This window comes from Pseudopipra pipra, chromosome 2 (assembly GCF_036250125.1).
Source record: "Pseudopipra pipra isolate bDixPip1 chromosome 2, bDixPip1.hap1, whole genome shotgun sequence".
Classification (NCBI taxonomy): Eukaryota; Metazoa; Chordata; class Aves; order Passeriformes; family Pipridae; genus Pseudopipra; species Pseudopipra pipra.
The window spans coordinates 88770711-88784976 of NC_087550.1; the positions used below are offsets into that span (position 1 = coordinate 88770711).

At 41.5% G+C, this 14266-nt stretch overlaps 1 protein-coding gene across 4 annotated transcripts in view; it reads right to left on the reverse strand.

Moving 5' to 3' along the window:
* The window catches only part of TBC1D8 (TBC1 domain family member 8), a 50853-nt gene that overhangs the window by 33074 nt on the left and 3513 nt on the right, over positions 1-14266 (reverse strand). For 3 of the 4 annotated variants that reach the window (XM_064646273.1, XM_064646275.1, XM_064646276.1), the window contains exon 2: positions 3815-3970. In XM_064646273.1, the coding sequence (XP_064502343.1) occupies positions 3815-3970 (156 nt within the window). The remainder of the gene's footprint in view (positions 1-3814; positions 3971-14266) is intronic. The other variant, XM_064646274.1, reaches the window with a different exon arrangement.

The following is a 14266-nucleotide window of genomic DNA, read 5'->3' on the forward strand; positions in this document are numbered from 1 at the left end:
ACCTCGCTCAGACAGGGCAGAGCCAGGTGAGCAGTGACAGCCTCTCCTGTGTGGGGAAGGTCCTCCTCCAGCTTCCCAAGAAAGGGATTGGGTGATATTCCTCTGACTCCTATTGCCACCACAAGCTCTCCCTTGGACACTCATATCAGGGTTTCACAGTAGCAATATTATTCAGAAACAAATTCTGCTTCCAAGGTTCTTCATTTCTGTGCAACTCTAGCAACCATGCATGTCCTACCCACACAGCATACAAAACAGACCTCTCTGCTTTCCCTCTGTAACTGTAAATCTCATTTTCTCAAGGATGAGCATCCATTCATAAGAGCCAAAGAGAATTTTAAAAAACATTAATCGAATAAGTTTATCTCAGCAAAGTCATTCCAACCAAGCTAGTTTTTGATTTGTAGTTTCTTTAATGTGAAAAAAAATAAACCAAATTCTGTGTACAGTAAAAGTGCCGATAAGGCAAGATAAGCCCCAGAAAGGAGTACTGCATATGTTCAAATAATCAAGAAGTCCCATGACAACAACACTGAGCTTACTTTTCCAATGAAAGCTACCTGCCTTCATCAGAGGACTGTAACAGCATGAAGCTCTTAAATTTCTCCATGAGATGGCATTATTTAAATATAAAAAGGAGGGAGGTAGGGATAGAAAGCACAGAGAAATTGCAAAACAAAGAAAATGCAGTCAAAACAAAAATAGCATAAATAGACTTTACACAAGCTTCTTCACACACATCTGGGCCAGGGAAAAATTCCCAATATTAATGGAGAACATGCAGAGGGCTCACTGCTGAAGTAAGGAGAAATTGCTGAACGAGCTTGTACAGAGGAAAAGGATGAATATATAGACTGCCTTTTCCATTTAAAGGACTACTATGTCAAATGCCATCAACAACATGTCAACATTTACATTAGCTAACTATTTCATGGCTTGATCGGTGTAAGAAAATGAATAGAATAGAATAGAATAGAATAGAATAGAATAGAATAGAATAGAATAGAATAGAATAGAATAGAATAGAATAGAATAGAATAGAATAGAATAGAATAGAATAGAATAGAATAGAATAGAATAGAATAGAATAGAATAGAATAGAATAGAATAGAATAGAATAGAATAGAATAGAATAGAATAGAACAGTTTTCAGTTGGAAGGGATCTACAACAATCACTGAATGGGTCAGGTTGGAAGAGATCACAGTGGGTCATCTGGTCCAACCTCCCTGCTCGACAGTTCTTGAATATTTCCAGTGAGGGAGACTCCACAGCCTCTCTGGGCAATCTCTTCCAGTGCTCAGTCACCTCCACAGTAAAGAAGTTTTTCCTCATATTCCAGTGAAACTTCCTGTGCATCAGTTTCTGCCTGCTGCCTCTTGTCCTGTTGTGTGGCACCACTGAGAAGAGCCTGATTGCATCCTCTTGACACCCTCCCTTCAGATACTGAGAGACATTGATGAAGTCCCCTCTCAGTCATCTCTTCTCAAGGCTGAACACACTCAGTTTCCTCAGCCTTTCGTCATAAAGGAGATGCTCCAGTCCCCTTATCATCTTTATTGCTCTCCACTGGACTGACTCCAGGAGCTCCATGTTTCTCTTGTCCTGAGGAGCCCAGAGCTGGACACAGCACTCCAGATGTGGCCTCACAGGGCTGAGTAGAGGGACAGGATCACCTCCCTCAACCCTCTGGAAATGCTCTTCCTGATGCACCCCAGGGTACCATTGGCCTTCTTGGCCCCAAGGGCACATTGCTTGCTCATAAACAGCTAGTTGTCCATGAGGATCTCCAGGTCCTTCTCCAAAGAGCTGATTTCCAGCAGGTCAGCCCCCAAGCCTGGAGTTATTCCTCCCCAGGTGCAGACCCTGCACTTGCTTTTGTTGTATTTCAGACAGTTCTTCTCTGCTCATCTCTCCAGCCTGTCAAGGTCCTTCTGAAGGGCTGCAGAGCCCTCTGGGTATCAGCCACTCCTCCCAGCTTTGTGTCATCAGTGAACTTGTTGAGGAGGTATCTGCCCCTCCACAACCAAATCATTGATGAATAAGGTAAACACTGGGCCCAGTATTGAACCCTGGGGGACACCACTAGTGACAGGCCTCTAACTAGACCCTGTGCCACTGATTACAACCTTTTAGGACCTGCCATTAAACCACTTCTTAACCCAGCTCACTGTTCACTCATCCTGCCCACACCTCCAGAGTTTTCCTGTGAGGATGTTGTGAGAGACAAGGTCAAAAGCCTTGCTGAAGTACAGGCAGACAATATCCACTGCTCTCCCCTCATCCATCCAGGAAGGATTTTCATCATAGAAGGCAATTAGGTCTGTGACGCATTATTTTCCTCTAGTGAATCCATGCTGACTACTTCTGATCACCTTCTTGTCTTCCATGTGGACAGCGATGGCCTCCAGAATGAGGTGCTCCATCACCTTTCCAGGGATTGAGCTGAGGCTGACTGGCTGGTAGTTCCCTGGGTCCTCCTTCTTGCTCTTTTTGAAGACCGGGGTCTCTTCCAATCCTCAGGGACCTCTCCTGATCACCACAACCTTCCAAAGCTGATCATGAGTGGCCTCGCTATGATGTTCACCAGCTCTCTCAGCACTCATGGATGCATCCTGTCAGGACCCATGGATCTGTGAATGTCAGGTTTGCCAAGGTGTTCTCTAACCCAATCCTTGACTGAGGGAAGTCTTCCCTCCAATATTCCTCTACCCTGGTCATCTGGGTCAGAGATTCTCAAGAGCTGGACTGGTCAGCAAAGACTGATACAAAGATGTTCAGTACCTCTGCCTCCTCTATTACTATTACTAGTATCTTACTAGGGTCTCCCCTCCATTTAGTAACGGGCCCACATTATACTTTGTTTTCATTTTGTTATTGATTTATTTGAAGAAGCTCTTCTTGTTGTCCTTGAAATTCTGGGAATCATCTAGTCCAACTGCCTGACCACTTCAGGGCTGACCAAAAGTTAGTTAAAGCCTGTTATTACGAACATTGTCCAAATGCCTCTTAAACACAGAGAGATTCAGTGGGCCATCAACCACGGCTCAGAAGAAAGCCTGTTCCAGATCTAACCACTTTCTCAGTAAAGAAATGCTTCCTAATGTCAAGTCTAAAGCTCAGTGATCGCAGCTTTGAACCATTCCCAAAGAAAAACTGCTGTAAATTTCAATGCGAGGATTTTATAGATAGGAACAGAAAGGATAAGAACAGCCCTGCAGATTGGCCTAGCAAGAACAGGATGAATGGAACAAATGCATTCAGACGGCCTTTACTGTGCCATGGCAAGGCTGCTGTCACTCATGTCGACATCACTTTCCTGAAGATGAGCTCAACTTTCAGAGGTTGCAGAAACACTGCAAAAGGGATTAGTGCACAACAGACCAGGCAATTAGACACTCCTCACTGCAACAACCTCTTAAGTCACTACCATCTTCCAAATGTTCCAGTTATGTTTCATTATATCCAAGTGTGCTAAGACATTTCACAGTAAGCAAGCAGAACACTTTAGCAGTGAAAGCCTAAACTAAGTTTCTTGCTGTAAGGGACTATTACTGCTCTGCAAGAGATAAAAACTTAACACAGCAAAACATTCTTAGCTACACAAGTTTTCTATAGAAATTTAATGTTCCTAGGAAACACCTTTTCCTAAGTCCTATCTGGGTTTTTAACCAGAAGTTAATTTGGTTGTTAAACAAGCTATAGGCAATAGCTTTCCACGCACACACAACTAGCTGGGGTTACCTCGAGCATCCTGGACATGCAGACACTGACCATGCTCAGAATCAGTTTGGGGTTTTCTGTCTTTGACTCACCAATAGCTATGGCCCAGTAAACTTCTGATCCGTTCAATAACTCACCACATGCAATGGCAGAGTAAACCTGTGAGCCTGGAACTTGCAGTAAAATTCGAAATGGAGCGACGCGTGCGTTAGAGTCTAATACGGCGTCCAGGGCACCAACCAAGCGACCTGCAGAGAAAGAGGGGGGAAAAGAGGATTACCACTAGTTTTCACTTCCGTAGCCTACAAGTCATTTCACATCTGAAGACGTAAAATTAAAACACAGAACGTAACGACAACGATTCCTCCCCAATTTTATGCTGTGATTTATAGGTGCTCAAAATGCAAAAGGCAAAGCAGATTAGAAGATCAAAAGCATACAGAGTTCTTTCCACTTCAGGTTTTGCCTCATATATATGTATATAACCACAGAATCAAAGTGGAAAGACCTGAGGGCACCTTAAGAAGTCACCATTCCAGCCCCACTCTGAAGTTGGATAAATACACCTATGCCATAAGTGGTGTTTGTCTAACCTGTTCTTCAAAACCTCCAACAACCAAGATGCAACAACTTCCCCAGCTAGCCTCTTCCGCTGTTTTCATTAAGTATTCTTACCAAGGAAAAAACCAAACCAAACGAAAACTACCCCAAACAAACAAGCCACCCACCAAAATCTTAAACTTTCCTGCTAAAAACTAATCTTCCCCTGGAACATGGAGAGTAGTTGGCCACAGGCACTTCTGATGTTGATGCCTGACATAATGAAAAAGTATCATCATAGTTTCCTATCCTTTAATGATTTCTCTTTTTCTAAAGAAACCCCAATCACCTCATCTCTTCCTTATCGGTCATATTTTTCAAAAAGTTCATTGTTCTTAAGCTTAAACTGGAATCAATCCAGCTTATCTTTAAGCATGACACTCTACACTGGACCTGATGCTCACTGCTACTGAAGTCTCAGCCACAAGCAGAATGGGAGGTCACTTCCTGGACTTTGCATACATGCCACTGTATCCAAGAGAGCTTGGGGCAGTATCCCACTATAAATCAGCACTTGATATCAATACAGGCAAACTCATTTTGAAAAACTGGAGCAATTGCTGCCTCCAAAAAAGACTTTCCAGTCTGGAGGTCACCTGGAGTTGCTGGCCTTTCTTGCTACCCATTCCCTCAAGCAAGCAAAATCAAGCTATCCATGAAAAAGTTATCTGAATGCCATGATTTGCATATTAAAGTAACTCAGATTTGGTTTATGGTGCTTACAAATAGCGATTCAGGAGTAACTTTATATTCAGTTCCCCTGTGCATCCTGCAGAGACACAAGCTCTTAGCAAGTAATGGCTTTACCATGTGTGCTTATGTCACTAGGGTATCCAGGAAGTTCTCTGCAATACTATGTTTTCCCTTAGCACGTGTAATCTTTCCAACCTGCTGTATTTTTGTTCCTTCAACATTAACCCAACACAAAAGGAACTACTCTCAGCCTCCAAAACGTTTGCCAGCCCTTAGCACCACATGCCATTTTAAAAATGGCATTCTCCAGTCCATCACCTAAGTGATTAATGGAAACCATGGAGACCTACAAAGTCCTCATCCTAATTGCCTTCCTACTTGGACCACAAACCATGGCTAATTAATTTGAGTATAGTACAACAAAACAGCATTGTAACCGCTTTCTGACCTAAAGGTGTAAGAAGCTCATATGGAACAGCATCAAAAACCCTCCGAGAGCGACCTTGCATCCACACTCACTGCTGATGATGTTTTCAAAGCCAAGCAGAAATTGGGCAAAATATGTCTTAAAACTGTACAGGGAAATATACTTCACCAGCAGTTTTCTTCTCAGCTAAATATGTGACTAGATGTTACACCCATCTATTTAAAATGGAGATCTGAATTTGGAGACCAATAATACATAAAATAGCTGAAATTGCTAAATGCTGTCCTGTAATTAAAAGAAAAAGACATAAAAATTCATCCTAGTATAAAAGGTAGTAAATTACCCGTGCTGACAGAAATCAAAACACCAACTTCGGTGTGCAGTCTTAAAAACAGCTGGATTAAAGCCAGTAAGAGAGCATCAAATGATGTAGAGACAAAAATATGGTTTAACTTTCAAAAGACTTGATCCGCCACACGAAAGAAAAAGAAGAAGAAACTTACGAAGCGCTGTGCATGTTTTTTCCTGATGACAGACCTAGGAGAAAGATTTCCTTTCATTTCACTAAAGCCGGAAAAAAGCCAATGAACAGCAAGTGCTACCAAAATTCCTAGAGAACACTTAAAGAACATCTAATTTGTGAAATACCTTTTTTTTTTTTTTCAGAAACCATGGAAAAACATATGAAAGCACAGAAGTAGCTGCAAAACTTTGGTTTACTTCTTAGCCTGTGCAAAATTAATTCCTTTTTCTCTTCCTGAATAACAGACCAGAAATACCAATTCCTCTTCTCACTGTTTACTTCTGCTTACAATTTCCATTTTGCTTACAAACTGTCAAAAAGAAACCCATTCCTCCTTTGACTGTACAAAGAAATAATCACCTCCCTTGTCTAAACTACCCATAGCTAAAATATTAACTAAAGATGACAAAGAGGAGCCAGAACTAAGAATCAAAGAGAAAAAAAAAGAAAAGAGTATGGGCTGGCTCCACTACAAAGGGTTTGCAAGGGCTCAGGAACCCCACACCTAAATCAATCCAAGCCATCGCTGTGGCTGACAGGGGGTCCTGTCACGTCTCACCTCTGCCAGAAAGTTCTGTGGTGGGGTTGCTCCAGAGGGAACATAAGGGGCAGTAGGGGAAAATAAAAGCAAGCACTGCTGAAGTTGAGCAAGCACAAAGAGTGGGTCCCATCCCCATGTTTTGGTCTCGTCCAAAAATAAAGAAGAGACTGACAGAGGCAGAGAACGGGGGAAAAGGGAATTACTAAGAGTGCATTTGCAGGAGCATGAAAAGGAGTCAACATTAATATATACACTCAAGCCTAACACGATCATTTAGTTGAAACTGTCGTAGCATGAAAAATCACAAAAACTAGAGGCAAAATTTTTCCAGTGCAAGTTGCCTCATACTCATTTAGGGTAACATAACATCAGAAAATAAACAACCTAAAAATCCCTAAACAAACAAAAAACCAAGAAACTTTATGCAGTATGCTGATTTTGAAATCTGCTTTGAAAAATACCGAGCTTGCGAGCAAGCACCGTTATAATAATATGTCCTAACAGTTTGTTCCATGGAAGGGTCTTTTATAAAAGTGAATCTGTTTATAAAATAAAAGGGTCTCTGTCTTGCAAGTACATATAAATGATATAAAGGGTCTCTGGCTCACATGTTCATGCATCAGCTTGCCTTCGGTCAGGATGATGCAGACCTCTTCTGCATCACAGGCAACAGCAAAACCCTTTATACTACAGGACAGTAAAAAGTGAAAGGAAACAGAAGCAGAAGGGGAAAAGGCAGAAGAATTGCTACACAGGTTTTCTTCCCCAAAACTCCCACTGCTTTTTTATTTTTACTCTATATGGGACAAGACTTGTGGGAAGAACATAAAATTCAGAGTACCTCTTCCCCTTTTACGAGCCACTTCACCAACTTCTTGTCCGCTTTTTGACCTCCCAAGACTCAGAAGTATTTCAGGAAAAGCAATTAACCATACAATAACTGTACTAAAGAAAGCTGCAGACGTAGGTTTAGATAGCCTTCTACTACAGACCACTGACAGAACATTGCAGGTTCCTCAAAAGGTACAAGTTTCTTCATGCAAAAAAACTATTTCCAGGCTAAAAGTCACATGCAAATGTCCAGTGTAGTATGTACACTTTTGACAAATATGGAGGAAAAGACAGGAGAAGTGGGAAAAGGCCCTTTTCTATTGAAATTATATGCTTTTCCTCAACAAATCTGATCACTTTAGCTGGAACCTGGGTTTCAGGTAGGGCAACACCTACCTGTACTTTTTTAGAAAGTTTATAAAACACATCTGGAAAACTCACTACAAATCCCACACTTTACTTGGTAGTTCTTATTTCACTAAAACATCTACTTTCATACATATTTTGTTGTTTGAATACTGGAAACTGGATATCTCCAAGTAAAACAAGACTGTTGTACTTCCAATTGCAAATCCATTTCTATCAAGTGTACATGCACATTGTGGATAAAATACAGTAAATAAACTGGAGTATAAAAATTACCAAGGAACCATTTCAGCTAGGGACTGTCTCCCCTTTACAGAGGTCAACCTGTAACCAAGTTGGACACAAACAGGACATTGTGCAGCATGAACTTGTTGAGAATTTCTTCACACACATACACACAAAGCAAGGATTATAAGGATCAGGTTCTCAAATGAACTATCACAAGTGCACCACTCTTAATCTTTGAAGACATGGTTCCTTATACCCCACAGAAAGATAAAAAATCCCAGTACAATTTATCTTGTGTCATGTTCATAACTAATCTAGGAACAGGAACATGTTTACAGTAAGTTAATTTAACACCAACTTCTACTAAACATACCATATCTTTCAAACTAAAGAATGCAGGCTCCTTTTCCAAATCGTTGTTAATTATCTACGTGGTATTTCAAAAATCCTTTCAAACTTCCAAGGTTCTGGGCAGAGGGTGATTAAAGTTGAACTCAAACTAAAAACTTGGGCCGAAAAACTATCTATCATTTCCATCTTTTAGGATAACATTCAAGAGGCAGTCTAAGATACCCTCTACATACAGCAAGATGATTTCTACTTACCTCCATCATATTCTAAAGGCCTTAAAGGGAAATTTTTGAGAACTACTCAAATGCCTTCCCATAAAAGGGGTGGTCACTTTGGCAGCTGTAAGGCAGAGGAACTTGAACTGATCACTTAGAAGTCTGGGACCAATAAGTTAATAAAATCCTACCAAAAAATAAAACGAAAAGGCAAAAGGTCAAAGCTGCCATTGCCTTTTTTTTTTTTTTTCTGGGAGGGCCGGTGGGGGAAGAAAAAAATAAAAAAAAAAGAAGAGTTAAATCTAAGCCTAAGTGACAAGGAAGCCTGAAGTACGACAACACTCAGCAATGCTACCCTTTCAGTTTTACTTTGTTTTTAAATAAGACATCTGGTCACCACAGCCAGGATCTTTTGTTTAACATGAACTCATAAATTCATTACAAAGTGGAGAGTGAAAGCCAATGTAGTTCAAAGAAGCAATTATATGTGGTATCTGCAATTAGTTAATGAGAAATTCTGATGGCACTTTTAAAATCTGAGGAACAGCAGGTCAGATGCACACACAGGGGCACCTCTTCCCACCCATTTGCCATAGCCCCGAACCTCCCAAATGAAGCACTTACACCCCCTCTTCCAAAATCAAAGGGGTGACATAGAAGACAGAGTCCAGCCTGTGTCTCCAGCATCCTAGGCAACAGCTTTAGTCACTGTACAAGCAAATTGACCGCTGCAGAAGTTTGAAGAAGAGAGAAAATTGTCCTTTCACTTCTCCTAAGTCTACTTGGAAAAAAAAAAAAAAGACTTGAGATTTCCATTGCACCTGAGACCAGCACAGCAGGACAGATGTGCAACAAGGCCTGACTTAAAAGTATTTCCCAATTCCAGTTCTTCCAAGAAAACAGGCAGAGGACCACCACCATACAAGGACACAAACCAGATTGCCAAGATGCTTAGTAACTCCAAAGCTGAGGCTTCTCTCAGCCACAGGCACCTGGTACTTCCAAAATAGGAAAGTGATGGCACCAAGCGGTCACGAAGGACCGGCTGCTCTGCAGGGACGTGGAAAAGAGCAATTGGTGGTTACACTCACTCATATCATGCCAAAGCCATGTTTTAAATAGTCATACTCCTCTTTCTTTTTTCAATCAGACTAGGTTATTTCTGTGAGACAAAACCACCAAATTGAGGCATTTACGATTACAGTCACGGCACAGCATCCTTCCATGCTATCGCTCCAGTACAAAGTCATGAAGTGGAAAGTATGCCTTCCATTTCATCCTTGGGAGCTTACTGTGGCTTGCTACATCTGCTCCACCACAGAAAGCTGGGGGCAGAAAGAAAAATAAGCCCAGCTGTCTGACAAAAGCTATACTTTATCCAAAACGAGAAAGCTCTTCCCAGGAAGAGGAAGAAGCTAACAGCACAAGTTGCTTCCCAGTGGTTGCAGTTTTGTAAGGAGAGTTAATCGCTGCAAGAAGCACTCTAAGCTGTTCAAGCACATGAATTGGGAGAAAAGAGCAAATCAAACAATTCAGACAATCATAAAAATAAAGCTGGGGTTTTTTTAAGGACAGTGAAATCGAACTAACAGCTTCAATAAAGCAGAATTAATCTCGGCTTTTTGAGGCAGAAAGCACTCCATACCCTGAATCCTAATTACACTTCTTCACATAGCTTCCTCTATCCCGCAATGATTTGCAAACAACTAGTCTCACAATAGCCATGGTGGGCAGCAATTAGCCACGCTAGAGGAGGTAAGCAAACTGGAAGAGCCCACCATCAGGCAGAACACAGGAAGGAAAACATGGATGTACCCATTCCCTAGTCCCTGCCATCCCTGTGCTCCAGCTGATGGAGCAGAAAGCTGCTTTTCGCACCGACCAGGATAAGCTCAGCCTGACAAAAGGGCATTCCTGGGACAGCACCAAAGAGCAGGGACTGATGCCTGGCTCTGCAATGCATCTTAGAAGCTCTCTCTAGGACCAATGTCCTTGCTGCAAGAGAGATGGGGGGGTTATGAAGCTGACTCCCACTGGGCCTCAACCACCTTAACATGCAGGAGCCCTAACCAGTGACCACAACCCCATGGGTGGTCCAAGGCAAGACCCATAGCTGAGATGCACTGAGGATCCACTGCTGCCTCCTCTTACAGCCCAGCCAGAGAGTGCCACACCTCCCAAAGGCACTAAGCATTATAGGCTAAGGTGGAGATTTTTGAGCTGCACCTCAGGATATGGCCCAGGACAGTGGGCACAAAGCTACTGTTGGCCAGTGGTAGCCCCCAGTATAAATGTTTGGGGACACCTTTCATACTACCTTGATTTGATTTCTCTAAAAGTTCCAAACTCAGATGTCAAGCAGGTTGTTACTTTCACTCAGGCCTCCCTAAAATATATGTTTTTGATGGATAGGAACACCATCTTGGCTTTACAACAGCCACGTTGTCTTCATTTGCAAAATTATATCAAAAGGTTTTGATACAATACAGCACCCATTAGAAAGTATTTCTTATTATGCTTCTACCACCAGAAAAAAAGTTGCAGAACATATTTGAGTAAGTAGTACAAAAAAAGATGAAGAAGGACTCCTCCAACAGCTGTAGGAAGGCTGTGTTTCCTTTGTAATGATAAGGGCTCACCACACTCAAAGATAAGCACAGACATTAGATTTCAGCATAAAGACCTAACGCTCCAAGCATTTATTCACCCAGCTAAATACTCAAGATCCAAACTCTTACAATACTTCCAAGGCAGGCTTTGCTAGATCAAACACTGCCACTAGGTAAATTGGTTTCTGCTGAGCTGGGACTTCTTTAAATCTGGCACGTAACGGTAACAAATTACTTAATTATTATTCCTAGGTCCCAGTGCTCCAGGGAAGGTGGACATGTTCCTGGATGTGACGCTGAGCTCTTGCACTGGACCACCACCTAGAGAGGGAAAGACCATGCACCCTCTCTCCTGGCATGGTGGAAATGGCATCACTGCCCTGGGGCACTGGTTATTTCTCCTCAGCCCTGCTTCCCCGTGGGCTGCTTCCCCAGGCGGGAATGCTGCCATGGCAGAGCACTCACAGCTGCTTATCTCAGTCCTCTGCCATCAGTCCAGGTCACGCCAAGCCTATTTTTATAGCCCTGAAGGCCACTGAGCCAAATGCTTTGATTCTCACATTACAAGTGAAAATACCTGAAACTGTTTTCCACCTGAAAATGGACAAGAAGATGGGATACACAAGCTGCTGCTGCAGCCCTGTACATTATTCAAACACAGGGCACTAATTGGGGCAATATAAAAAAGTCTTTCGCTTTTTCTGGTGTGTGCTGTAAATAACACTGAACAGACCGAACTAGTGCTACCTAAACTCTGCCACCACAGACATTCTTAATTATTTTACAGAGAAGACATTTTTTCCTATGAGGGGAGTGAGACACTGAAACACGTTGCCCAGAAGTTGGGGACGCCCCACCTCTTGAAGTGTTGAAGGCCAGGCTGGATGGGGCTTTAAGCATTCTGTTCTAGTGGAAGGTGACCCTGCCACATGGCAGGGGAGTTGGAACTAGATGGTCCTCTAAGGTCCCTTCCAGTCCCCATGTTCTATGATTCTCCTGCCTTTTCCTGTGCCACTTGGCCTCCACAGCATGAAAATAAAAAGACACCATAGCTGTTTACTGGATTAGTCTTGCACAAGTTGGTGGTCAATCGCTAAGCAGACACAACCCCACAGTCCCTCCTTTCGAATCAAAGGTACTTCCTCACCTTTAATATTAGCATTTAACACAATGGTAATATTTCAACACAAGCTTCTGCATTTCACCTTCCCCATCCGTGCCTTAGGATTAGGAAATACCCTAGAAAGCCAAGCAGAGGGGGCCAGAGAAGCACACAGAGATCAAGGAGGCATAGGGGTCAGGAATCTGAGTGCCCAGTTCTGCAGGTAGTAGCCTGGCCCCCTGCTCCTATCCTTCCTTCCAGCTCAAACACTGTAACAAAGAAGCCATCCTCTTAGGAAAGAGCTTACAAGTATGCACGCTCCTTAAAAAAATGTTTCAGTAAAATAAAGAGATTAAAAAGGGGGAAAAAAACCTGCCCATCTGAATTCCAGTTGTGGGCAAGGCTAGATAACATTTTGACAAGAGTCCAAGCTTTTAATAAAGTATGCAGATTTCTCTCTCTCCTGTGCAAGGCTTCAGAGAGCTGTTCTTTAAGAAAACAAAACACGAATGCAGACAGTGAGCATAATAAAGTGACCAATATCCTTTATTAATATCAGCATTGTGGCATCTTCCTCTCCTCAAACTGCTGCATTTGAAATAAAAGTGTTTTGTTTGGGTGGTTTTTTTCCCATCAGCACTCAGGTTGAGCATTTATCCATCCATAACTTGTTTTGGTATCCTGAACATATTCTAAGACAAAAAGACAAGCTGTTTTGAAGACTGTATTGGGATGCATCTTTTAATATGATTCTAAGAATATATTATTCATTTTGCCTTCCCGCTCTCCAGAAGGAAAAAAATTTATTTGCTTTCTTTAGTAAAAATCCAAGTCTTCATGGTATTTTTGCCCCTCTCCCTGTAATGAACAGGGGCCATCTAAATGGATTCCCTGTCTTGAGTTGAAAGAATCCTCAACCACTGTGGTCCCCTTGCTTCCCTTCCCTGAAATTGACTCTATTATAAAAATTATTTACTTCAGACCTTGGGAGGTGCACAAGGCTACTAAAAGCTGAGGTATTAACAATGGTTACAGGACCGCTTGAACAGAACAGTATGAAAGAGCAGCAAAAGATATTTTGCTTTTTTAGTTTCCAGGAAAAAGACACAGAGCTTACCAACAGCCAATTTTCTGTATGCATTAAAAAAATTAAAATCCAGGCAAACGGAAAATAAGAAAGAAAGGTCTTATCACGTAACTAGTCAAATCTCCATTCACAACCAAGAGGTACTCTGTAGATCAGTTGAAAGCTATCACCCTGCAAGAATTTTATTTAAAAGAAAAAATTAAATCCTAAAATGGGACTTTATTTCAATTGCTGGCATATAGCTCATGGAAGTCTATTTGTCATTCCCACCACATTTGTTTTTACTAAAGTAATAATAAGGTTCAGATTCACATACAGAAGATGCTTCTTTTTTCCAGTGTATTATCTTATATTTAGAGTTGTGAACCGTAAAGGTTTATATGAGCAGAAGAAGAAATGAATTTCCTTTCAAAATGTTCATCCTCTGCAATTTGCAAACAATAAAAGACCATATCCAGTTTGGAAAGTGCCCTGAGCTGAAAATGGAGGCTGGAAAAATAGTAGGGCAAGATATCATAACTAAATTAAAAACATGGATAAAACAGGAACAAAACATAATCTTTTACTGATCTACTTCAAGCATGAAGTTTAAGCAGCACTGTATCTCAACAAGACAAAAAGCTACTTGAAATAAGAGTTCATATTAAAGTCTTACTTAATCTCATTTATAAAAGGGAGGATTCACAAGTGTTTAAAAGAATCCTGAGGGGGATTTTATATGCTAAGAGTGTGCAATATGAAGCACTGTATAAACAGCAACTGCAACACTAGCTGCTTGGTAAGAATGAAAAACTACTCTCAGTCCAGCACTCTTGATGAAATTGTTCCCAACACCTCCCAGAACAAGCAGTTTTGCTGTCAAAATGCACAAAACTAATCTAATCAAACAGAAAAGTGCATGAAGCTTTCAACATCCTCTAATAAAAATGAAAGTAGTGGTTCACTTAAAGACTAAATCATCTTGTAGTATT